The sequence below is a fragment of the Cyanistes caeruleus genome, chromosome 2 (genome assembly GCF_971803275.1).
Source record: "Cyanistes caeruleus chromosome 2, bCyaCae1.hap1.1, whole genome shotgun sequence".
Lineage (NCBI taxonomy): Eukaryota > Metazoa > Chordata > Aves > Passeriformes > Paridae > Cyanistes > Cyanistes caeruleus.
Window position 1 is genome coordinate 43785236 of NC_141702.1, and position 27535 is coordinate 43812770.

The window sequence follows — 27535 nt, forward strand, 5'->3', positions numbered from 1 at the left end:
TCAGTCCCCTGCTCTCCTGGCAGTCTGCACTGAGGGGGAAGGAGGCTGGTGGTCAGTCAACAGACAGCCAGAAAAGGTGATGACAAACATGACCTGTGCGTGATGTGTTCCCAAATCACAGTGAGGGCAGGATGGAAGTCAGGTGGGACAAGGCCCTTGTCTCATCGTGCCCTGCCACTAATGAGCTGCACAGTCAACTCACACGAACATAGTCAGCATTATTACACACCTCCCCTCCGTGTATCCCTTTTTGTCTGGTTACGTTCTTAAAAAAAATTTTAAAAGTCCACCTCAACAATCCAGGATTCGGTGGTCTTTTTTTTTTCCCAGCAAGCTTCATTTTAATGCCTTCTGTTAAAAAACAAACAATCCTGAAATACAAGTCTCTCAACACAGCTTTTGAAGGACTCCAGTTCATTACATTTCCACTCCTGCAAATTGTGAGGCTGACATCTTTTAAATGTAGCAATAGTTCATAAATATAGTACTTAATTGTAGGATAAACCAAAGTATCACTACTCTGTCACTGGACACACACTTTTCCTATTATTGCCTGTAGTGCTTTCTTGTATTTGATACAAAAATTACAAGAATTTATATGCATCAGCTTTAAGAATTGTTACTTCTCTTTACTGTTTTCCCCTCCCCTTAGACGTTTTACATGTGAATGTAGCAACAATCAACAGTGTTTTTGGGGGTTTTTTTTGTCTCTCTTAAGAAAGACTCTGACCAAAGTTAACAGGCTTTTTACTTTGCTAGAACAAGAAACTATCATATGTTTACGTATTGGTTTACATCATTATTTATGTGCAAATTGTCAAATGTAAATTAAATATAAGTGTTCATTGCTTTACTGACGCTTCCCTTGTCTTCAATCTCTCCGCACCAGCTGGGTGCGCAGCCTGGTTGTGGCCCCAACGCTGGCACACCGAGGGCGATGGTGTCTTCAGCAGTGCTGACTCCTGCCTTTGTGGGTTCTGATTTCCCCTCATAGAAAGCTGCCAACAGCAATGCCAGAGCTGAATACCCTGGCTTCGTTTTGTACAGAGGTTTCCTCAGTTTCAGCCAGTACCATTTAAAAAAAAAAAAAAAAAAAAAAGCCAAGAATTTTCAGTGTTTCAATGGAAATACTTGAATGCTGTCTGCCTCAGAGATATGTGACCAAGGTTCTCATTTACATTTTTCCAAATGATTGTAATTTCTGGCCTGAAACCCTAACCACCGGGACCACAATGACACACTCAAAATGTCAGTGTGAGACCACTTAGTCCTGTCTCAGCATGGTGGGAACTGCATTCAAAACAAACGTGGATCTGTTGTAAGTGCTCACAAAGGAGATGTGAACACTGCACTAAATCCAGGGGAAGGTCAAGTGTCCGCCCCTCCCTCCCCACCTCAGCCCAAAAGTAACAGCAGGCCAGGATGCCCCAGAAAGCTAATTCAACGTTTGCTGCTTCCATCATTTACCGTGAGATCTAAACCAGAGAGGCCATGTGCTGCCCTGCCCTACCTGAATGTTAAAGAAATAATGTTCCTGCGCATATTGAGACACTCAGCACCGTATGATGTTTTAAAAGTATTTCACTGTCCTCTTAAAAAAATTCATTTAAACATCTGTCTCAAGAATTTGAAATACTGCCAACACCGAACTGTGGAGTTAAGAAAACCAGAGCACTGTTGTCATAAACGTGCCAAATGCAGCATGTTATATTCCTATATTCGACAGAGCTATTGCTGTAATAATTTTTTTAAAAAAACATAGGATAACCATTACCGCCATAAATCATACTTCATTACTTGGCAAAGCGTTACGTTGTGCTGGAGAGTTATGTCCTGGGGACACTTGTAAGCTTTAGAAGATGTTTAATAAAACACATTACATAAAAAGACAATGCACGTTATAGATCACAGCCTGGCGAGGCCGAGCGCAGCAGCTGCTGCCTCGGTTTCTGGCAGCCCCCAAGCCGTGAGCTCCGAGCAGCAATTCAGCGGGATTCAGCCACGGCAACACCACCACCACCAGGTCGGATAACCACAACAGCGTTAGCAAGGGGCACGGAGGGGGAAAGCTCATCAATTTGGGAGCTGCCACAAAAGACGGGCCTGCGAGCTGTGGGCGGGCAGGCCTGATGGCCGACTCGCTGCCGTCAGTGTGAAAATGTTGAGGGGCCGAGCGTGTTGGGCAATGTGGCCTTGCCAGCTGAGCTGTCCCTGCAGGACAGGGCAAATTACAGCTGAGATAAACTCTAGCACAGATTTAGGGAGGATCCTGCCCTTCTGGCTGGTTTATAAAGCCCAGTGCTCTCAGCTGGGTACTGGGGAGGCACCGCTAATTCCCAGTGTGGGCAATTATGGCCTTGAGGTCGAAAATGAAAAATGTGACTCACTGAGGGGGTATGAGCCCTTTGGGTTCAAATTGGTGTCTGCCACTGCACGGCCGCGTCTCAACACGTGCTGGGACCGCGTGGGATGCGGCCCAAAACCTTTGCTGTCATTCAGAGGTGTTACATTAGAGTGAGGGAAATAGTTGTGGCTGAAATTAAAGGCAGCCAGGAAACACTTGGCTAATTACTGCATGAGCCGGAGCTGAGTGGATGCGGTGCGGCTGAGGAATGTGACCGTCATGGGGCAGGTATCTGCAAAACACAGGCTGTCATGGTGGCTAAAGAAAAACTCACTGACAGCATCAAAGCAGCCGCCCTGGTGTTGAGAGGGAGATTTCCCTCCTCTGCACGGGGTTGGGGTAGGTTGGGCACAGGTTGACATTTTGGCAACTTGAGCACAGTCTTGCCTGAACAGCAGAAAAACAAGAGCTTTTGTCAAAGATGTGGCACTTCCCAAAATCATCTGTTTAATTGTTCATGAGGTGCTGAAACAGACCCCTCCTGTAACCAAAATGGGTGCCACCCTTCCCATTCTCAGGAGAAGCACATGGAAGAGCTGGCAAAGAGCACATTTGCACACCAGTTGAGGCCACCTTGTACTAACTGCCATCTAAATGATGGAGTTTCCAACACACTGCATGACTCTGCTTTCACTCATTCTTAAGAGATTGGGGAACATTTCCCAGCAATTCACTGTGGCAGCCAAACGGGAGAGGGGCCACTAAGCCTCACCCAGACGCTGCTGCCCGAGTGCTGACTTCTGATTCAAAGTTGTATTCTTGTCCCATGATAGAGGGGTCAGGTGTCTGCTTGGAGGTATGTGCAAGCAGACATTGCCTTCTGCTTCAAAGCAAAAATATCCTTAGTCCCACCATGACAGCTTGCAGCTTGACACTGGTTCAGTGGTGCTCTGCACAGGAAAATCTGGCCCAGGTTTGCCTGAGATGATGCTTTCCACTTCCAGGCAGCACAGGGCTCTGCTGGCTCAAGCTGTTCAGCTCTACCAACTTCAGCCTGCACAAGCTCACCTAAGAAAGGCCCCTAAGGCCCCCTAGGAAAGGCCCCTAAGACATCACCTCAGCACCCTTTCCTAGGGCAAGGCAATACATCTCCCTGTGCCAGCCAAAACCTGGAGCCTGACCATCCTGGCACTTCAGAGGCACCTGCAAGCCATCCCATCCAGCCACAAGCTACTTTCTGGAGCTGGGCATATTACACAGACTGGCTGCCACCATAGGTTAAACAAGGGAGCAGAAGCCCAGTAGTGGGCAAGGATCTGCAGTGACTGGGTGGGTGGCACACATCCCCAAGAGCTGACCCTCCCTGCCAGAGACCCCTGCAGCTGGCCAGGGGGAACTCTGGCACAGGGCGTGCGTGAATTTCTGCCCCTTTTTGACACCAGAGCTTGGGGCAGAAACCTGTGCCCAAAGCATGGGTACAGGCAGCACTGGTGTGTGCTCTGGGCAGAGAGCTCTAAAAAGAGATGCCTGGCCCTTCAGGAAAGAGAAATGGACACTCAGAGCTCTCTCTTCCCTGTGAGCTGTCAGCCAGGCACCTTGGTGACATTTGGGTGCTGTGGCCCTTCCTTCCTCCTCCCGGGCTGCACGCAGAGAGATGGTTGGGATGCCAAACCACTTAGGTAGGTGTGACCAAACACCCCTATTGAAGGGAGCAAAACCAGTATGACTTCCTTATTGTGCAATGATTAATAAAGGCTTTCAGCTCTTTTTCTCCATTAATTGTGAACAAGCAAGTCCTTGATCATTTCCTTATCCAAGGACTGAGTGAGATTCCTTACAGCATTCCTGCCCCAAAGTGGCCACACTGCACTGGGAAGAGAAGCGATTCCTGCAATATTGAAACCACACACAGCAAAATCAGAGGCTGAAAACCTCTTTCCCAGTTCACCTGTGCTGAGGACAGTTGTCACAATGTGATACCAGTCTTGGGGTTAGGGAGACACAACGCTTCTGCCCTTACCAGTTAAGTTTCACACACTAAATCCTAACTTAAAATGAGCAGAACGGTGGTCAGCTTTTGGGCAGGAAGAAGTGTGGCAGACAGCATTTTGTATGTGATTTCTTGGATATTACAGTTCCCAGTCTCCTGGCAGCTTTCCTATGGCAAAATTTTCTGCATGAGAACTGTCCCTCTGTGAACCCCAGGAAACATTTTTTCCCCCACCTTCACCTTCTTAGTCTACCATGTGTATTCAGCTGACCTTTTGTTTTAAGGGACAGGTTCTGTATGTCTTTACAGAGCAGATCTGCTCTTCTTGTCCGTCTCAAAGCCCTTTGCAGAAATGAAATACTAAGAGGGGGAGGTTTGGTTTCTTCTAGCCATGCTGGAGCCATGTCCCTAGGTGGAGACCCAGTTAACCAGGCTGGGTGCTGTCCCGGAGAGGTCTCACTTTACTCGCACCCAGTCATGAAAAAAACAGAAGTTAAAAATGTTGTAGAAACTGCAACCAGGTGCTAAGGGGAGCAAGAATACATGAAAAGTGAAAATTTGCCTTTTTAATAAGCCGTTACAAGGAAGTTGGGTGTTTAGGAGGGAACATGCGCTGGTGCTTGTAGTCATTCAGTGAAGATTTGGTGTTGTGTGCATGTTTTTAATGAGACCAGAGGGTGCAGAACAGGGCTCCTTTTCTAACCTATATTGCAGCAATTTGTGCATGTCTGTAGCTGTGGGTGTTATGTGCTTTCTACTCTGAGTGGTAAGTTTCAGTTTGATTCTGCTCTTGAGAGCTGTGGGGACAGTTTGCACTCGCCTTATCTATGCAGAACCCAAATAGCTTCACAGTGCAGCCAGCCCCCTGACACTGCAAACTGAGAAAATATACTTTAAGCACAGAGAAACGAGAGAGGTGACAACCAGAGGGCATTTTCTCAGCAGAGCATCCCAATCTGCCAAAACCCTCACAACCCAATCAGTGGGGCAATAAACCACCTCGAGAGCCACAACCTCAGTGCCACCCTGAAAGGCCCTAGCCAGGACCCCAGCTAGCAGAGCCAGGATCCCAGGGCTGGAGCTTTTTTCCGACATGCCCCTTGTCCTAAAATCCTGCTTCAGCCCTGTTCCCTTGCACTGATGTCCCAGTACTGGGGGCCCAGCCTGGCAGCTACAAACTGAGCAGTTGCAGGATGTGCTTGCCCATCCCCTGGACCATCTTCCCTGGGCTGGCCCTGAGCAAGTCTGGCCACAAGCCCCAGACCAAAATTGTGCCCATGATTAGAGATGGCAGCAAGGGAAGGGCAGTGCAGGTATGTCCATGGCCCTTGGGAGGCAGCTCCAGTTTGTCTTCAAAGGCTTGTGGTCCCAACAGTGACCCCCATGCCCAGCTGCGCAGTCGATTGCCAAATGAGCATTGCTACCTTTACATGTGTTTGCTATTAACACCCAGCTTTTAGACTCCACACCAGCATCCATACTGGCTGTCCTGCTGACCCTACATGGGCTGTGACTGAGAGGAGCCATTCAGGAGGAGTTCAGCATAGCCCCCGGGGGATACCCCAGCTCCTATTGCCCACCTTGGGAGCCACATGCCACAAATCACTGGGAGACTTGTTCATAAAATACCTGAGTATTTCTAAGATGAAGATATGACCTAAATAGCAACCGCGTGTAGATTTCCTTTCTCCCTCAGATCTGCTTGAGTTTATAATCCCCTCCAGATCCAATATTCATGAATGATGTGTTGTTTGCTGCACTGTCACTGGTCTTCCTTGACCTCAAAGAGCAGCCCAGGAGATGAGGTGGAACAGTGGCTGCAGGTGCAAGTGGTTCAAGATCTGCTGGGCACAGGCAACATGGCTCAGGCCCTACTGCGGTGTAGGGCAGGATTACCCTTATCCAAACAGACAGGCAGGCTCAGGAGCAGAGGGGACAAATCTTAATGGAGGCAGAGTGCCCTCCAGTTTCCCTCAAAATCTTAGCTACTCATCCAAAATTAGGAGATTGGAAAACAAGGGCCCTCCCTGACCATTAAACCTATTTCCTGAAGCAGCACACACCCCTGCAAAACGCTCTAAGTGCCTTGTTAGACTTGAACATGCTAAATCTCAGTTCTTTGCCACTGGTCTCTTGCCCATTTTCTCCCTCTGCCTCCATTAGACACACGGAAATGCCTCAACCCCAAGCGAGTCTGATTTCAAAAATGTATCAAGAGGTGGATCCAGACACAGAGTTCAGTTACAGTTCTCATTTACCCCAGATTCAGGGTGTTTAAGTGTGGAACTACCAGTTGATGCCATTCTTACTACATTTTTTAAAAATTAAGTTTCAGTATAATTATTTGGATCAATCTAAACACTAAGGCAGTGATGAGTATCTACACAGGTAAATATATCCAAGATCAAGCTTATCTAACAATGGAGGTTTAATGACAAACTCCTTATTTTTAATCTGAAAACTTCAGTACTTCAAGGCCAGAGCTAGGCAATAAAGACAAGGACCCTGGAGCCAGATGTGCTCTGGTTTTGGTACCTCCACTTACTAGTAGTGAGGTCTGGAACAAGTCAGTTGACCTTCCCATACAGCACCCGACTCATTTGTAGAATAGGTACAAGACTTGTTCAGGCTGTGGTGTAGGACTAATATTTGTACCTTGTTTTGAGATCCTCTGATCTGTAACTGCATGTATTTTGTTGTTCATAGAGAGAACAAGTTGCTTATGGTACTATCTACAACATCATAATATTTAGAAATCCTCACGTATGGGCTATGACTACCCTGAACTCTACACAAACTCTCTCTGCCCGAAGGACCTTACAAACAAAGCACTATTAAAAAACCAAAAAACCACAGTGGCTAGGTGCACAGCTTAAATTTCCATTTTCTCTCAGCATTTTCCCACGAGGGGATTGCATGTGAGAGCACACAACAGAGAGTCAGATCACACCCGGATCGGTTGCGCTGGCATGCCATTTGGCAATACAAGAATGACATAAATTAAAGTGAAACCTCTTCACCTCAGCCTAAGTGAAAATGTGAAGAGCAAGGGGGCTGAGGAGGAAGGGGGTATATCGATCCATATCTACTCAACAGTCAAACCAGTGGTGTGGTGGCAACAAAAGACATGCCTTTGCTTTTCCAGTAACTAATAATCTATAGAGAACCATTTCCTTTTCTGCTGTTGAGATAACATATTCGCCAGCTCAGCTTCATGCAAATAATTCATGCCTCTGCTTACCTAATTTACCTCTCTGGTGCAGACAGAAGGGCAGAAACCTCCCACCAGCACTGACTGACATGCTGCACTGAAAAAAGAGCCATCTCACCCAGAACTTTCTGAAATGCTTAGATCATTAGAAGACAACTGCACCAAATGCTCTGCAGGAGAGACTTGGCTCCATAAGATTACATGGGTTAATTTTGCTGGTCTTCAGTCTTGCCTCTGACCCACATGTGGTTTGCAGGCTGGAACTGACATTATCCAAAGAAAAGCATTTGGTATCTCTGCACACAGACCACAGCTGGTCAACAACTCATCCCAGATTTAAACACAATGTATTAACTCTCATCTGTTGCCAGAAATTAATCTTACATGCTATTAAAAGCCTGGGCCCCCAGAACTGTGCTGAACTGAGTGGGCCTTTGCATGGCTTGGAAACAAACAGGTACCAGGTTGGACATTTGTCTGTATCTAATGGAAACCTTGTTCTAATCAAAATGCTGACACCACTTTCACTCATTCACATTCACTCACCTCTCTCCCTGCATTACTGCAGGGCAAGCAAGGTTCAAATGTCAAGCACCAAAAACATGTTATGAAGAGACAGAATTAATTAAGCTTGTCCACACATAGCTTCAGGAGCAGCCCTTGCTTGCAGGATCACACACTGGTTTTCCCACAGGACTTGTACCTTGCTCAGTGCAAAGGCAGGAAATGCTCATCCTGCATGAGACAGGGGAGGGATGCCATCTCTCTCACCCCATCTTCCTGTCCAGCTACATGGCTCTGGCCTTTCTGCTCCTGCCCCACCCTCCAGCTGGGGCCGTTTGTCCTGAGTGCTTTCAGTGGATCCATTGGAATGATGGCTGAAGGCTTCACCTGTGTCAGTCTGTGTCCATGTGGGAAAGGGAGGTGGTATCCCTAAGAAGGACTGAAAAAGAAACAAAATACAGGAGTTTAAAGTCAAAAACTCTCTTTGGGTGTCCAGAATTTCAGGGAAGTTTATCCCACATGCTATTTGACTTTAGCTTATCTTGACCTCAGGGGTCAGCTGGGAATCCTGAACACCTTCAAACCGAGCACAGACCAGGGATAGCTGTACTACGTGACCTGTGAAAACTCAGGTTGAGTGACTTGTTCCATGTAATGCACAGCTCCTTGGGTAACAGCCATGGAAAACATTACCCTTGGGCAGCACTCTGGTCTCAGACCACGACAGTCCTTCCATCTATCCCTCCTCTTTCAAGAGGACCCCTCCAAGGTGTGGGGTCTACACATGAGAGCCTCCTTTGGTTCCCAGCTCCAAAGGCCAAGGGCAAAGGTAATACACATCCTGTAAAGACCAACCACATCATTACACACGTCCATGAAGGACCAACTGAACCTTAATTCCAGCTTTTCTCATCCTCTGAGTGCCTGGGATTGCTGCCTCAGTGCTGTTCTCACCTGCTACCTGGGCAAACTCTGGCAAAATTTGTCCATTCTTGGCAGTCCCAAGGTATGGCTGCACAACACAGCAGGACTGGCACTTTCCATATATCAATCCAGCAGCCCTGCTAGCCATGGCACTGCTGCCAGGAGAGGTCTGTCACCCATGATGGAGACTGGCACAGGAGGATGGTGAACCTTCCACTCTTCCTCTCCACCTCTGTGACTTTTCTCATTCTCCCCAACCCTGTGCCCATCCCTGTCCTTTTGCCTTCTAGGTGAGCATCCCTGAGGCTCCTGGATCCCTGCCAGTGCTGCAACTTGGTGGCCACCAGCTTCTTCAGTCTTCCCAGAAGGAGAATTTCTGGTGAAGCAGTGAAGCACCACCTTTCTTTGGAAAAGAGGGTGCCTAATAAGTGAGAGGACCCACACAACTAAGGACAAGGGTGAGATAAGATACTAAGAGAGAGAAAAAGAAAAAAAAAAAAAGAACATCTTTTCAATCTGTAGATGCAAAATGAAACTATTTTGATAGATTCAGCTCTCCTACTTTGAAAGGTCCAGAGTTTCTTATCTTCAACTTGACTCTGAGACATGAAATTTCACCCATGACTTGACAGACTGTAACATCCACGATGCTGTCTGGCTCCTTGGAAGCCAAAAGCTCCCCTTCAGTGTTTTGCTGGGTTGATATTACCAAATTACTCTTTTTTTATCTAGGGTTTTCCTTATTTTGACACATCTTCCTTTGCTAATACTTTTCCCTGCAGCTGAAAACCCAGTGATATGGAGCTGGTGCTCTGGACACTGACACTGACATCTCCATGACTGGATACAGGCAGTCAGGGAAGAAAATAACTGGGTCCATGTTAGCACAGTGTCCCTTTTACAAGTGATCACTCCCAGGTTTTTCGTGGATGCTGAGAAAATTGCTAAGCTGCTAATGTATGCAAGAGCCATTTGCCTTCAGCCTCTTCACAGAGATTCACCTGGCTCAGCAGAGGGCAGATCTGCCCGTTCACAGCCTCATTTTGGATGGTCTTCAACTACAACCCATGTAATGGACATTTAAATCAAGGCTGGCTTCTTCAGAAGGATTTTAAATGAAGAGACTTGTGTTTCATCCTGATTTTACAAAAGCTCAGCCATGTGCTTGCTTTCCCATAGTTGGCTCAAAGGTATAAAAATTCCATATACTGCCTTTGAAAAGATTCTAGTTTTGCTTCATTCTGTTTTAGCAAAATAGCAATCTAGCCAGAGGGATGAAGGAATTCATTTCGGACATTTGAAGGAATTCAGTTTGGACTGAACATCTTTCAAAAGGAAATGGTCTATCTCAAGGAAGTTACAGAAAGGAGTGGGTGACACTCATTAGCTTGTATCGTACAAGGAAACAACCAAGGATTAAAAATCTATTATCATGGGATTACCCTATGAATTTTCCTCCAAGCATTATGAAAGGTTTCTGTCTCCCTCTTGACAAATCATCTTCTACAATGTTGTCTAAGTACATAGTACCTCATCCACTCACTGTCACCATTGTTGTACCCTTTGATTCAGGGGAGATAAGATAAACCAAAAGGGAGGCAGCAGGTGATTTGTTGTACTACCTGTAAAATATTCATACCTGATGCATGGTTTTCTAGAGCTGATGCTCAGATACTTAGGATATGTTTCCTTCTTCTCCCTCATGAAAATGTTCCTGTATCATCTTGGTCAGTTTTGGCACTGACACATATGTGTGCTCTGCCCTGTTTCAGAGATAACTAATGTACCTCTGGAATGATTTTTAAAAGCTAGGAATGGGGTAGAACAAAACACAAAATCTATGCTTTGAAGAATTTCTGTCCTAGTATACATAGAAATTAAATTGTGCTTGTCTCCTCCCTCTGCTCTAAGGACAGAGGTAGCATTAGTAATACAGAGCATGTCACTCTTCAAGCTCTCTTGCAGCTTTTAAAACATAGAGAGCAAATGGCAAATTTACCTTTCATCTCCTTTTGAAACTTAAGTTAGGCCTTATTGGTAACAAGTGAAATTAAACTGGTTGTTGCTGTTTAACTTCTCCGTGCTGTTTCCTCACATGAATTAGTCATGACCAACTCCACTTGGCAACCGTCCTTACGAAAAACAGAACAGAGAGAAGGGTTAAGCACTCCCATACAATTTACCCAATAAATTTGTCATACCCCTCATATAGAGTTGTCCCTCCTGTTCTGCCTGTTCCCTAACATATCTGGCAGTTTGAACAATGTTGGCAATATTTGAGCAATTAGGCATTCCAAGTGGAAAGGTTAATACACCTTACCCTCAAATGCAGGGTGTGTTTTGTCTTGTGCCTTTAACCATCCTTGATGAGCATCGATTGCACAACAGCTGTGAAGTAGGAAGGTCTTTCAATTTCAGTAGGACCCAGCTTGCTTTGGTTTAGCAAAAGGCCAATAGTCCAGTGCAAGGATGGGATAAGCACACTTTGACTTCAGTGTTATTGAGGCAGGTCAGAAAGAGGGAACTTCACGGCAGATATCGCTTTCCAAGTGTTAAATGCTTTGGTCATCCTGGCACGGCTGCAAAACCAGGTAGAGGAAACACAAAAGAAAACTCTCCAATGGAGCTTGGAAAAGGATTGTGAGGGAGGTGTGGGACTTGTGGTTTATTTCCTACTCTTTTGGTTGAGCAGCATTAGGACCTCAGCTTCTCTTTTGGCAAGTTCTCAGAAACAGTGGTCTGTCTGTGGTCCAAGCAGCGAGTTCTGGGCAAGAGTGGGCAGAGCTGGAGACATCCTGCAGCCTTGCACCAGCTGGGACCTGCAAAGACCGCAGTCAGCTGAGATAAAAGCACCTCCCAAGCCAGCCCAGCAGCCGCCATCCTCAGCCCAAGCCACCGCTGAAGCTGGAGAGCGACTGCGAATTGCAAACGAGAGCGCTGCAGAGGAGCTCCCCGGGTCAGCAGGAGGCCAGCAGCTGCTGGACCGGCTGCCACAGCCCTCCTCTGCCGGCAGCAGGGCACACCCAGCGGCCAGCCTGCCTGCCCTGCCCGGCAGGGATGCTGGGCTGTGTAGTCAGGACCTAACTTAAGAAAGAAAAAACAAACATGAGCAGCATGGAGAGATGTTTTGCAGGTCACGGCGATGCTGCCCATCCGCCCTGAGCCTTCACAGGAGGTCTGGAGCACCGGTGGGCAAAGGAAGTCAGGTCTGGGATATCTACTTACCCCCTCTCACAAAACCTGACTGGGTCTGAGTGACCCAGCCTGTGCGAGGGTACTCCTCCACATACCTCACCAGAATCTCTTGTGCAGCAGCCCCGTGCTGGTAAAAACTGCTGAGAATTGGGCACCAGGCCTCTCTACTTGTGGCTGGTGGTATTTCCCTTGCTGGGGTGATGTTGATGTTCATAATGAAGCTTTGGCAGAGAAAGAGAGACATGTTGTAACCATTAGCAGACATTACATTTAGAATTTATCTGAGGAAAGGACAAAGGATAACTCAGCTTGATTAGCTTTGTGTACAGTTTGGGTCTACACTCTCCATTGTAGTATCACTCCCAGTCTTCACCATTTTCTTCCTCTGACCCAGAAAAACTTGATCATGAAAATAATGTTAGTTAGAAAATAATGGAACTGATAAGTCATTGCAGGCACATGTGTGTCTCATTATACATCAGTTTGGTTTCACTATATATTTTACACAATGTAACATAAATTTCACTACGCACCACAAGTATTTCAATATGTGATAGTCAGAAAGTGGCAGTTTACACTAAAAGTTTCAGTATGTGGTAGGATATTTCAAATACTATAAATTCTCCTTTTAAATTAAATGCATTGTGTAGGTTAGTAAGAAATGCAGTTGTTTTAGTTTGCTCAATGTGGTTTTCTTTCAGAACAGTATTAGTACTGTATTGTTTGATTGCCATGTTTATTATATTAATACATATTAATGGATAGTTAAGTGAAAATTCATTAAATATACACCACACAGGACTCAGGCAGGAGTTCTGTTTCTTAGATCTTTTATGTCAGCTGAATTTATACCATATTAACAAACACACTGTATTTATAGAGATTATATTAATGAAAAGAATAAACTTCCTGTTATCAGCCTGTTTTTTTAAAAATGAATTTTCTTTGAGCAAGTAAAATTTGAGGGATCTGAAAGCCCCTGAGAGGGTGAATTGTTAAAGCAATGGGCAGGCACATCCAGAGTTTGCACTGATTCACCATTTATTGCAGATAATCACCATTGCAGTCACAACCAGCAGCAGAGGAGTTGGCACTGCCAGTGCTGTGCTGCTGCTCACAGCTTTGATGGGTTGACCATGGAAGTATCGTGTCAATCAGGCCTTTTCCTAGCAAACCCCATCCCAGGTACTGAAAAAGGGTGTTCACCATGGCCCTGCTACACCAAAAACCTCTGTCACAGAGCTACCACATCATCACTTTTTCACATGTGACATACTTCAGTGCAGGAGAGGACAGATTACCTCTGAGAGATACTTGCCATGAACCAAAAGCATATCAAAAATAATAACACAAGTTAATATAGCCAAGGCACATCTGGCAGCGAGGACCATCTCCTGTACCCTCGGTCAAAGCTACAGTAACACTTCCAGGCTGGTGCAGCAAAGCAATTTGCCCACACCCTGTACTTAGCATCAGAAATGCAGAAAGAAGAAAAAAATTAGCCTAATTTTAGGTTGTGAATGCTCCCTCATTCTCACCTCCTGTAAACAGAAGCCATACCAAGAACAGCCCCATGCAGAGTTCTATGTTACTCAAAAAACAGTCCAAGGGAGAAGCACCAGTCAGTTTGCTCTGCTCTGCCCACTGCCCCTCAAGATAAAATCACATGGATAATTTCTAGAACTTTTCTCCTGACAAGGTCAAAATGCTAATGATCTGTACTGAAGTTCAGTGTTCAGCAGAAGCAGAGGCCTCGTCTGCCCTGTCTCACGCTGGGAACATGAGGTGACCCCGCACCGACGTGACTTTGGGCAAGCTACTTACAGAGTTACAGAGGCCTGGATTAATTAGAAACTGGGTCTTTTAACATAACTCCTTGCCCCACGGCAGACCCAGCAGACCTCATTGGCTCCCTGCCAAATAGTTCAAGCACCTCTTAACCAACAAAAAGGTAAAGAGCTTGGGTTGTAACCTGCTGGATTTCAGCCCGGCAGCTTCAAATCTCCTAACCCACAAGAGCGGCTTATCTATGTTTGGAGGTCAGAGACCTCAACAAAGCCCTGTTAACAGGTGCATGCTGGCACAAGCTCAAAAGTTCATGTCTCCAGATTGCAGCAATTCCTGGGTTCCTTACGAGTGTGGCAAAAAAGGCCACCAAAGTGGCCGGTGACACACTCGGGGCTGGCTGAGTCTGCTTCTGCTGATTCATTTGGCAAAACATGTCACCAAGAGTCCTTCCTCAGCTCACAGGAGCTGGAACTGAAAGCATCCAATGCAAGTATAAAGCTTGGCTACCTTACTCTTCTAAAATTTAAAACCACAGTTCTTGTCTGTAGTCTCTGACTACCATAAGAAACAAATTGAGCCCCAGACACACAAAGCTCATGAGCTGTGCCAGATGCTTCCCAGGGACCAGGCTGAAGGAAACACAAATGTTTCTGTCACATGTGAGGCATGTGGACAGTTCAGGTTTGCTGTAATCACTGCTTTCATCCTGGACAGGGGCTGGGTGCAATGGGAGCTGCCTTCCTGTGCCAAGCCCAAAGACCTGAGCTATGAGTTTCCTCATCTGCCTCCTCTGTGGCTGCTTAAGTTTAGCCCTGCTGTCTGGCTGAGGGTCTCTGTTTTGGACAGGGAAAAACCTGGGCTCACATCTCCCTTCAATAAGGTGTTTTGTATGAAATAAATGTAATGTTTTTAAGTGTGTGATTGTTTTGCAGTACAGCCAAGCCCAAGCTGTCCCTGTTCCTCTTTAAAAAATGGAGAAGCAACAGCAGTGCAAGCTTTCCCATATTCATTTGCTCCCGTGTTAGATCTGGGCTAAGATATACATAAAGCAATGTATTTATGCCCTAGATTCCACTGCTGATACTGCCAGCAAAAGCTAAATTACAGTGATTTTCCTGTAGTCAGGCTGCTAGTCCAACAAGTTTTGGAAGGAAGTAAATGTATTACACACATCCTCCAAGTCCCCTCCTAAGCACTGTCAGGCTATAATTTTAGCTTACTCTTATTGCTTATCATGTATAATTGGTGTTGAGCCATCCTTTAGCCATCATGAAAGTTACATTATCAAAGCTGTTGCATTACTTTCACTAATTCATCTTGCCCAAAGCTTTTGGTATTTCTCAACTGACAAGGCAGAACAGCAACAGAAGCTGGTGAACCATATCCCAACTCATTGATCAAATCCAAACCTTTCCATTTCACACATTTCTATGTTTCACTTGCAGGCTAAACCACATGATTTCAGAGAAAGACATGGCCATGCAGCTTGCAGTATCCTCTGCTGAGATTTCAGAAGCAGCTGGCATAGGCTTGAAGACTGCAGTTCCATGTGTACCAATAACACTTAATAAGGGACTTTTCCATCTTCACTGACTGAGGAGTAGGACCATTCGTAGTGTATAATTAAGCTGGTGAGTTTCTGTTGTTTTGAGTATGACCTACCTTTTTTTTCCTCTTTACTCAGCTCTGACTGCAGGTAATATCTGCTTATCAAAATCCTTCTGGTTTCTATCAATGCATCTCCATCTAAGCAAATCTGAGAGGGGAGATGCTCACAACAGTTCATATTCCTGGTATCTGAAATATCCCTGTGGAACATCTCTGCTTCATTCATGTTTCGTGGACATTTCTCTCTTTGAAGTCAACTTCTACAGGTTTTCACACAGAAAATTTTAATCAGTCTCATTTCCTCCAGCTGTAAGCAGCAAAACATTATCATCAGTATGCAAACTTGCAAAGTGACACCTTAAAGAAAAAAAATTTGATAAAAAATGTTGTCTTGGTATGATGTGAAAATTTTTCACATCAGCAGCTTCCTACACTCTTTCCTGTTGATTTTCATCAAATCAACATTTCTTTTTTTAAAAATAGAACAAATATTGGTACTTCAACAACAGACTGCAACTAATATCATCCTGCTAATCTTTAGTGAAAAAAATGTTAGACCAAACCTTCTCATTTATTTCTGCATGTCCCTGCCTCTCCCTGGTGTTATCTTCGGGACAGAGGAAGCAGCTTTGCTTCATTTGTAAGACTGCTCGAGTTTTGGTGGGAAAAAGGCTTTTCCTCAATGTTCATACTACAGCTTTTATGACATGAGACATCAAAAAGCTGCAAAATTCAGCATCTGTTGAATTTTGTCTGTGTGGACAGGGAGGCATTTCCCTGTTCCAGAACTGGGGTTTGCAGTGCTGCAAACCCACAGCCTCCCAGCTTTCATTTGCAAAATGCTCCTCAGATACAGATGAAAGCCAAGACAGAGGCTTGGGGGGGTACTTTTGTATCTCAAGCAAGATGGCCAAGCAAAAAGAAACAGCTTGTCCATATAAAGGGCGCTCTGAGGACTGCTCTGTGGCAGCACAACGCATTTTACCTTCTGGACAACTGCAAAGGATTACCAAATCACTTGTTTAATGCTGGATTTCTATACATAGAAACCTGCTGGTCCCCATGTCCTGTAAGCATAGGATAACACTGAGGATAACACAAATTTCATTCTACCACAGTAATGGGAAACAGCAGTCAAAACCAGGACAGCAGAGCACAGAAAGGTGTACTGGAATCAGTAGTTGTCCTCTGAAGCTGACATATCAAATCATATTTTATTTTTTAATTTTAAAATTTTAACATCCCATTATTTTCACAGAGCTGGGAGACCCAAAGAGCTGGAGAGGAACAGATCAAATCCAAACAACATTACATGCAGAAGTATCAGAGGATGCTGCAGTCCCAGACTGTGTTTAGGAAACTCAGGAGCTGGGGGAAGTTTCTGCTACATGGGAGTTGTACCTGAAATTTGGCACTGAGGGCTTTGGAAAGGATATTGCTTAAAAGGCACAAACCAATACTGGTATAAAGGAACCTCACAGGTCCCAACAAACCCCAAATTACCATAGCCCATGCAAAAATTGAGCATTAAAACTGAGACTACTCAAAATTCATTCTCAATAAGAGCAGTTCAGATCAGATTCACACCTTCTCTGGAAGCTGACACTTGGAATTTACATTTATCCCTCAATTGCTTCTGTGGAAATAGGAAAACCACCAAAATGAATCTCGGGAATCAATCCAGATCTTTGTAGCACTCCAACTAGGCATATCCTAAACCCTGGCTGGTGGGAGAGGGAAGCCACACTGTCTTTCTTGTTCAGTTAGCAATACCCCAGAGCACACTGAAAATAATTATTTCCATCTGCCACACACAACCTATAAACCTGAAAATGGTACTGCTACTAGAAATCTAATACACCAGTGAGCAACCAGAAGCAACCTACTGCTTTCATTTGTGATTAGCCACAAAGCTGTGGAGATGCCACAAGTGCAGTTCACTGTTAGCCTATGCTTGTTAGGGTGAATGTTTAGTGCAAGTCTCCAGACAGAGCAGTGTATCAAGCAACAGCTGGTAGAGAACAGAAGTATAGAAAATGCCCAACCACTGCAGAAATCACTTTTTTCCCTTTCAGTCTGCCTTTTAGAAGTATTAGACTAGTAAATTTTTCCTCTTCTTTTGAGAAAAAGCTGGTAATGAGCCAATTATCTATTTGAAGAAAGACAACCGCTTTGAGATTATGAAGTTCTTTGTGCAAACAGCCACTCTTTGTAATAAAAAGTAATTTCAGGATAAATGTGTAAGACTTCAGCAGGTACAAACATAAATTGAAGCACAGCAGTTGCCATAGTTCAGCCCCTAAAATCCTCAGGTACTTATATGATCACCATTTCTGAGATTATTGCCCATTATCAACCAGAGCAGAGATGTCACTCCATTGATGCATTTGTACAGAAATGCATCAATGCCTTTCATTCCTGCACATCTGACTCAAGCTGCTGCACCCATGCATCTGCACCACTGCAACCCTCCCTTTCTAACAAGAGCACTGTGCTGGGTGGGGAAGAGAAGAAAGGATGAAAACACACCTTTTCTAACAGAAGAGTCTTAGGAGCACTTGTAAAAAGCAAAGTCCTCACATTTGCTAGAAATAATATTTTAGCTGATAAAGAATCTGCAGTTACTAAAGTCATCCTATGATTCCCCATGAATTGCTCAATAACTGGGAAGTGGACTGGCTAGAAGCAAACAGGCTAAGGAGCCACTCTCCCATTGTTAAAACAATTGGGATGTCTCAAGACCCTCAATTACAAACTAACTCTTGTGGTCTGATCTTGCTGAAATATTTTGGGTATTGTGTTTTTGCCAGTCCAAGGAATTCTTTCTTTTTTTTGACAAAAGAGGCAAAAGCAATAGATCTGAATGATGAATCCCCAAACAGTCACACCCCTAATCAGATTGAACAGGACCTTTGTCTCAGACTGCAATATTCATCCCTCTCTTTCTGATTTCCTGGGAGCTGTATTTGTCAGACACAGTACTCTTCAGAAGGGAAAGAAGGATCCAGAATCTAAAATATTAGGAATGCCACCTCCCACAAACCATACATACTAACCTCAACCTTATCAAAGCAGACAGGAAAAGCTGAGGGTGCTGCACCGTGTTGGTTCAAATTAAACAAGCCAAGCAAAAGATTTTTAAAATTTTATTTATGAGATGTGAAGAAGTTGCCTTCTACTCGCCAAACCATAGTGCTAAATACCAAAGACACTGTGAAAGGGGCGCCTCTATTATTCAAAAAATATTTGTATGCTTTTGGTGGATTAATTGCATTTAACATTTTGGTTAAACACACAAACAAGCACAGCTTTTTGTTGTTGCTTCAAATGAAGCCACAAAGAGAACAAAAGGCATCCAACTGAACCAATTTAGGTTTATAAGCATATTAATTTTAAGAGCACTATGTGTACACTTAAAATGAATTTAAAGCAGTCGACCTTTGCAGTACGATGCCCATTTTCACTGTATCCAAATTATCCATAAATCCAGATGCAAGTTGTCACAGACACTTCTTTGGAGAGCTTGCAAAGTTAAAAGTTAATGTTTCCTATTAATTAATAATTGTTTTCAGCTGTTTTGGCAAGTGATTAAAACAAAGTGTCTGCCTTTAATGTTACAGTATAAAAGTTTTCTTCCTCAGTGGCTTGAGTGCCAAGTGGGATTTGCCTCATTTGCAGGAAGGTGTCACACGTGATTGCTTGGGGCATTTGTAAGCAAACGAGGGGAGCAGCTATTGTACCTGCCAGCGAAGTGACTTCCATTCCACATCGGCCTGGTTCTGGCCAGGACAGGGTTAATTTTTGGAGGTTATTCTGTACCCCCTCGCGTCATTTTCCAGGACAGGGGAAGTGCTCCCTTCTGGACTAGCGTAGTGGTGGAGGGAGCAGCTGGGTGTTGTCAGGGGGTCTCTGTGTGAATCATTCACCTTTCTTGTGCCTTCTGTCGTTAATATTGCTGCTCCAACTGTTGTTTTTTTCGTGTCATTGCTGTTTCCAGTTCTCACCTCAGCCCATGATCTTTACCTTTTGTGCCTCTCTTTTTCCTCTCCAACCCGTGGCAGGGGAGGGGGAAGTGAGCAAGCAGAGCACAGTTTGGAACGGCTTCAGTGGGAACACTAAAATGTGGAGTACCATTCCTGAACCATGACACACATTCATTAAGATTACCCACCAAGCAGTTTCAGAGGAACATCAGCCGAGATAAATAAAACAATGCTCCTCATGTTAATGGTGTACCGTGCCATGAAAGAGTTGTTCCATAAGAAAACCAGATGGGCTGTGCATCATTTACCAAACCCTGCCATCTTGCAAATTCAGGATCACACAGACTTGAACGTTTGCACTGTGAACCATGATAGCAACTGTCCCTTCTGAGGTCCAAGCCATCAGACAGGTATTACTGACAGACTTGTTCGACACATCAGCGGATGGTTCAGCACAACCCCAGTTCTGACCGACACCTGATCCACACCAGGATTAAACACGGCTCTGGGAAGGATCCTCTGCCGTAAGTAACATTTTAGACAACATCTTTTATTCCCAAGCTTCTACCAATTCATTCCCCCAGTAAAACTGAAATGGCAGTTCTCCTGGAAGCTGAATTTCCACATCCCTGCAGAGGAAAGAGCAAATTCACAGCAGAGGCTGATAAGCTCTGCTTGCCAATTCTGAAGTACTGACATCAACACAAGCAGCAGTAAGACCCCCAGTTCTCTTCCCTATGTGAACCCCACACAACTTACTGAGAAACCTTTCATTTATGCTGCATCAAGAAGCTTGAGAAATTATTGAAAGTGCAGGATTTGAGTTTTCTCTCTTTCTGGTACATCATGGGAGGTTGCTCCTCCTAGCTCTAGCTTCTTCCTCTAGTTTGAAAAACTTTTAAGGTGTTCTTCAGTTGTTAAGGTAGTTTTTCAGAACAAACAGCAGGCTTTATCTCTACAAGGCAATAAATCCAGAAAAAACCTACAAACTTACTGAGCAGCAACAATATGGCTTGTGCTCAAAGAAATTGTTATTGTCAGAATTTAGAAGAACCAGACTCAGAACAACATCCTTACTACATGATCTGAATGGCAGAGGGACACTTCATCACTTCAGGTAAACAGTGACCCACCAAAACCCTCATCAGAGACAGCACAGGGAGGAGTGTTCTCTTTTTCCTGTGATCGTATGTGATACTGCAAAATAAACCTAAATATTTCTCAAGAAGTTTCCAGTCACACCATTTACACTTGATCTTATCTCACTCCACAGTGAAACTTCATAAAAATGTTAGTGTCTGATTTGTTTCAAACAATTAACATCAAGGCTAGCCAACAAAATGATCCCATGCCTAAGGTTACTTCAAATCCCTGAAGCCCTCTGACACAACAAAATCACTGAATATAAATCCTGCAGGTTAAGATGAACACTCAGTTTCATTGCTATCGGGTCAAGATGCACATTTGTGCTTAGAGAACATCTGGGAAATCCACAGAAATCATCCCTGGCCAGTGCCAGAGAAAGCACTCCACTGCTCCCAGAGACACTAGCGACCTGTTTACCCTGGGACAAGAGGAGGTAAAAAGTTCCCTGTCTTGGGGCAGCTCTGAAAAGCTTACGCCCTTGTTTATGATGTGGCAACTGCGGCCCTTGCCCATACATTAAGGTGTTAAGGATCTTCTCCTTTATTTATGGTACCCACATTCATTTCAGCATAGCACCCCACAACACATTAGGATCAAAGCAAAATACGTAAATGTATTAATTTCAAGCATATATTATACTGAAGAAGAATTTTTATCCTATCCAGATCATAACTTGCAGCAAAGATTTTGTTGAAGCTACAAACTCTATGCCTTTTACTACTTCAGCATTTTCTAATGCTGAAGAATAAACTCCCTTTAAAATATAAGCAATGTTTTTTCCCCTGAATGCTCAAGTGTCCCGATACCATCAAATGGCATTTTGGAATGGGAGCTGCTGTGGCTTTGAGCACTGTTAATTGACACAAGCAAGGGCTGAGCCAGGCACAGGCAAGGGAGTTGTGCAACAGGCATCGTCTGTTCCCTCCACACGATCTCAGTGAGGTTTGCTTTTTGAAAGTATCCAGAAAGCTGATTACACAGAAACAGCAAGAACAGCCTGAATGAAGGCTGGGGATACTTCCATTTACATTGGTGCCAGTTTTTAAAGATAATTTAATTTATACCTTGTATTATCTTGTTGGAAGCTTGTGTGGCTATGCCAGAACAAGTCCCTGTTAGAGGTGTGGCTCAGAAACTTGAAAGACCTAAATTTCTGAAACCCTCCCCAAAATGACACCTGAAGATCATTATCATGCTCAGTAGCTATAGTTTCAGAGAACTATTTTCCCTGGTACCTCCAAAAGACACTGATCCCAGTGTGATCTGTGGAGGCCAGAAGAGACACAATTCCTGCTGCACTTCCCTGAGGACACCAATTGCAGCAGAACCCTTGAACGCATTCAAGTATTAGTAAGAGAAAGAATAAAAAACAAGTAGTTCCTGTTATTGGCATATTAATTAAAAACACACTATATACATATTTCAAGGCAATTGTAAGCTGACCCATTAGGATTATTCCCTTACCACTGAAACAACTGAATGCACAACCAGAAGTAGGACATCACTAATTTCACTGAAAACTGACATTATGATTTCTTACTGAAGGACATTCCATTTGAGCAATAAATTAAGCTTTGCTTTTTTTATTGTTAGTTTTTTGGTTTGTTTTTTTTTTCCATTGCCATTATGGCTATTCTTCCAGTCATTTTCTCAACAGCCATCAAGTATAAATTTACATACAATAAGCCAAAACTAGAGAATTTCCATAGGGGAACAGACCTCCCAAACTGGTGGAAAAGCTGCCTGGGTGGCTCAGCAAAACCATGCCTCAGCAGAAGTCCTCATGTATTTTCATACTGAAAGGTGTTGAGATGTGCAGTGCAGAAATGCTGATGATTACAACAGACTCATTACAAATATTGACATCTTGTTCTATAACTATACCCCATATAATGGAATTTTATTCTGACTGGAAAATGAAACAGAAAAGGCTTGTGACCAAAACTGGGCTTGGTATTTATCACCCACACTGAAAATGTATTCTGCTGTTCTATATGAAACATTCAGAACAGCATAAACTAAAACTTGAGAGACAGAAATAGTAATTTTCATGAAAGAAAGGTCCTCTAGTGACTCATCCATCCATCCCCGTGACTCAGTTTTCCAACATACAGTGTATTGGAACAGTGACCTGTGGCACCTGTGCAGGATGTTTTCTGCAGCAGGACCTCCCCAAACTGACTCCTCACATGAAGTAAGTCCAGGCCAAGGATCTGCTGCAGAGGAGGAAGCTCTGAAACAGCTCCTGTAAATAAAGGCCTTCTTCAGCAATGTTCTAAACCATCAAAGTTAAATAGACACTCAGTGCACTGCTCACTCCAGGCAACACCACAGGTGCCAGACACTCTGTCCTGCAGGTGAAAGCCATTGCACTGTATTCAAGGAAAGGATGGAAAGGAAAGCACCTGGTGGGAGCTGTAAGGCGATGAATGAATGAGAAACCTGTGTGAGATCAAGAATCTGGCTCTGTCATTTAACTCCCCACAAAGTATTTTCTCTCAAGCCCCACCTTCACTGTTTTTTAATTCCTCTCATTTCCCTCTCTCCTCTGCACCCTTCTCTCACTGCTTTCCTACAGGGCCACCCAGTTTGTGGTAAAAGCCAGCAGAAATGAACTCGTCCTGTGATGGTGAAGGAGGAGCTGTGTGAGAAGTGTCAGGGAGGGCCCCAGAGATGGGCATTTTAGCCACACACAAGGCACCGATGGTAGTCCTGCAAGGCAGAGACGGGAGCTGTGGAGCCAGGGGCAGGCACAGCCTCATCACTACTCAGCTGAGGTCAAGCATCAGCTAAATAAAGAGAAGCTGCAAATTAAAGAAGAATCTGCAAGGGCCAGGATTCATATGATAAAATGGTCACTGTGGAAATGGTGAAGAAACTTTATGACTTCCTGTATCATGCCACTATTTCAGGGCTTTAGACTCACCCCTGTGGCCTGATCCCCTCCTCCTGTTTGTCTTGTACAGATTCAGATAAACTTTAAAATGAAGGAAAACCAGCCTATTTTGCTAATTTTGAGCTGTGGAAAAAATCCAGTGAGGGTGTGTATACATATGACTGATGGAAATCAAACCTCTGAAGTGCAGATTATTTTAATTATAGTCAGAAAAGCATGTAAGGTGCAAGTTTCAGCCAGATAGTTTCCATTCTGATCTTTAATTTTGTAGTAATAAAAATACTTGAGCACCTCTGTCTAGCTGAAAGAATAACAAGTTGTCTGATTTGTTATGGCAGCTGGGACACTAAGTAACAATATACACAAGGAGAAATTATATACATATCTGTACAAAATAAGGCATCGCCAGCTCTCACTCGTGCACTCTCTCCACGTGTCTTTCCCTGTAAGGCAGCCACTGAAGGGAGAGGTTTAGTGAACAGTGCTATTGATTGTTTTTCCCCTACTACAGCCCGATTTTCTTTGAAAAGAACCAAGCTTCTAGAGGTTTCTAAGTGCTTGTGAACTTGCAAAACACACTTGACAAAGTCTAGCAAGCAATCCTCCGAATTGCAACAGATGCAAGCAAACTACACCACAAATTGGATTTACCCTTTGCAACATGTTATACTCAGTTATGGTGAGAGCTCAGGGTATAATGACTATTAGTAGCTACATCACAGATTTGTTTCCACAACATATTCATTCTATTATTGACCTAGATTAGTGAAATTATGCAAGGATTAAGGCTTTGAACATCTTCAGTGGAAAGTGCTACTTTAAAATCAGACACATTTTGGCAGTTTCAATTGCAGTCAAGATCCTCCAGCCCTAAGATGGTGTTTGACTGCTTCTCTTTCTACCCGAGTGGTTTTTATACATATAAATGCTACTAAAACCACACCTATAAACTCCATGTAATGCTAGTTATTTTATACATATAAAACCTTGACATACTCCAAACTCTTAATGTAGCTGTTGCATAGCTGGTTTGTATTCCTTTGTGTTCTTCAATCTGTTGTTCAGAGAAACTGGTGTTTCGTTTCACGGTTAAGAGAACTTAATCACTTGAATCGTGGAGACAGGAAAGGTAAGGGAAGTAGAGAAAACATCTCTCACATTTTAAACTCATCTTCCACAAGCTAATTTAACAGTATAACCTGAAAGCACAGAAATCTGAAATCTAGTTCTGAATGTCTTTTTACCTCTCTCTCAAGAGATATTACTCAGATTTACTGTGACATTTCAAAATGTCACCAAGCCTATCTCAAAACCAGATATTTTAACACAGAATAGATACCTACCTGCTTTAATTCAGAACCCATTCTATATGTGGTGATATTCAAAGAACTTCTTCTCAGAAGTTCCTACTTACTAAGTATTAATTAAATACTCTTCTCATCCAATGACAAAAATCCTTATTTATCTGGAAATAAAGACAGACTCAAACTTTGTTTTATTTTTTAATAAAGTTTAAATAGTTAAAGTAAGAGGAAAGAGTATGTTTTAAAGCCAAGCTATTTCTTTGTTCCATGCTAGGCCTTAAAGTCAGATTTACCGCCAAACATGGGCCATGAGAAGAGCTGTATACTTAAAATGCTGGTGTAGAATATATTAAAATAGCCAGTGACCCACTCCAGATTACCTTAAAACACAGGAAACACAATCTTCTACAGTTTTTGAAATGTATTGCCTCTTATCCTGATTAATGGAAAAATTATCCCTGCAAAAGTTTGGGGTCTTTTTAAATATGAAGACTCTACAAAATATTTGCTTTCTCCATTGGGAGGACTTTGAAAATCTCCAAAATATTTAGATATGTGTGTCTAAGGAAGTTTATAAATGCCAATCCAACACTGTAACAAAAATTCCAAACAGAACTGGGAATTAGAATGACTGAACTAAATCATCCCACCATAAGAATATTATATTTCAATTCTGCATAAACACAGACCAGCATGGTTTGTTTTGTTTTAAAAATTCTTCATGTCCTGCAAAATACAGCATAGGTTTGTTTCATTAGTACCTTTACCCTTCCATTTCCTTAATGCTATTTCCTCATTAATGTTTTAAACAGTATCTAATCTGTCTACCGTCATTTTCTGCCCTCAGGGCTCTTCTTCGCCTCAACCCTATCCTCACCCATGGAGATCCTTCCTCCCTCTGGCTTCAGAAAGAGGTTTTTGTTCATTTGATTGATTTTCATTTTCTTCTTTTTCAGATACAGGTAAGTATCCTACCATAAAGGGAGCATGGAAACCAATGGGAACAGCACTGGGAATTACCAGGACATTTACAAGTCAAGACTGTGAGTAGGAGCTTCGACAGCCACTATTTTTGAAAGAAAAATGTCATGCTTTCTTTATACTGGATAATATTTGACAGATTGGATAATATGTCTACTATAAACATAGTTTTGTGCCACGAACAGCCACAAACTGCAGACAATGCAATAGAGCACAGAGTTTGATAAATTTAGCGTAACACAAAAAAAAAAATTGGTAGAGTTTGAGTAGCATCTGCAATGGTAACAAACATTTAGAAACCAAAATGATCCAAATAACCTAAAAATACATCTGCTACACTAAGAAAAAATCTGTGCAATGAGATGAGAAGCTTCCAAATTGTGGACTGACTGCTCAGGGACCACAAATATAAGAACGTATTAGCTTGGAAAAGCCTCAGCTTTCCAAAACTCAAAACCATTAAAAAGCAATCTGTTCATCATTCTATGATTTAACTGTTTCCTAGTCTATGGGAATAAACAGCAGGATACAATCCTGTTTGCAACATCCATGTAACTTTTTTTTTTTTTTTAAAAAAAACTTTTTAAAGTAAATTAAGAAAATATATTCTTAAAGAAAAAAATTTAGATGAGCACAAAGAAATGCCATGATGACTCCTGAGACAAATTATCCTACATCGTTGCTAGTCTATGAAAACTGGTTTGAATAATAAACACACTGGAGTATTCAGTGACAGCATACAAAAGTATTTGTAATTATTAAGTTGTGCATGTTTTTAACTGACAAAACATGCTCATGGGCTTACTCTAAAATCTCTCACTGCTTGTTATCAAAGTTAAAAGATCATTTGCATACCAATACATATACTGTAAACATGAACTTCTCATTAAGGAAAGATGGATTTACAGTAATTTGATCTTTTACAAAAAGCTATTGGTAACCAAATCTCTCAGTGTCTAACTTTCTAGAAAATTAAACCAATGTTTCCACCCTCAAAGCTGAAACACTACCTCTTTAGGAAACAGCCCTGTTTATTTGTTAATCAGAAATACAATCAAGTGGCATATTTCCATTTGCTCTTCGGCTGACAGTTTCAGTTTAATTATATTTTACAAGAAAACAGCAGACTTGCAGAAGTCCTGTGAATTCTTTCATATCGCAACTGATTTAATTACAGCGGTGAACAAACGCAGCAGTGATGCAAAATAAGATCAGCCCAATTGCCCTTATCTGATGATAGGATCTCTCTTCCTGTTTGGCTTACAGCAGTGAGGACTTCTTGTTTTGTTTCGGCTTTTTGTTGGTTTCTTTTTTTCTGGTCAGGCTGCCTCTGTCAAGACTGACAGAAGCAAGAAGTTGACATGCCCTTAGAATTCCAGCTCGAGAATGATCCTCATACGAATATAGCTGACTTTCAATCAGTAGGTCGGGGAATGATACTAATGTGGAGAAAATTATCTGGATAGCTCATATGTTCGCTTAGCCACTGAATGGGTGTTTCCAGCATTGGCTCAATTCCATGAATCATCACTTGAGTCTTCTGCTCTCCATCTAATTCAAAGAAAAAGAGAAACCACTAGTATACCATTCAAAGTTCACAGAAAGATTAAACATTTACTCATACTTCATTTACGGTAGATTTAATTGGTGTTACAGAGTTT

General features: G+C 43.1%; 1 protein-coding gene and 1 long non-coding RNA gene across 10 annotated transcripts in view; one reads left to right on the forward strand and one right to left on the reverse strand.

Annotated features, from left to right (window-relative positions):
* Positions 1-1902: 1902 nt before the first annotated feature.
* LOC111927113 (uncharacterized) lies at positions 1903-20775 on the forward strand. Of its 2 annotated transcripts, XR_002863383.2 has the most exons (4): positions 1904-2023; positions 9264-9431; positions 15402-15587; positions 16823-20775. It is a non-coding gene; the product is annotated as an uncharacterized LOC111927113 (long non-coding RNA). The 2 variants fall into 2 exon arrangements; XR_015283074.1 differs by lacking the exon at positions 9264-9431 and having other exon boundaries at positions 1903-2023.
* A 4303-nt stretch (positions 20776-25078) lies between these two features.
* The window catches only part of ATG5 (autophagy related 5), a 73305-nt gene continuing 70848 nt past the window's right edge, over positions 25079-27535 (reverse strand). For all 8 annotated transcript variants that reach the window (XM_086876699.1, XM_086876702.1, XM_086876704.1 and 5 more), the window contains one exon: positions 25079-27425. In XM_086876699.1, coding sequence (XP_086732825.1) covers positions 27289-27425 — 137 coding nt within the window. In that variant the 3' untranslated portion in view covers positions 25079-27288. The remainder of the gene's footprint in view (positions 27426-27535) is intronic.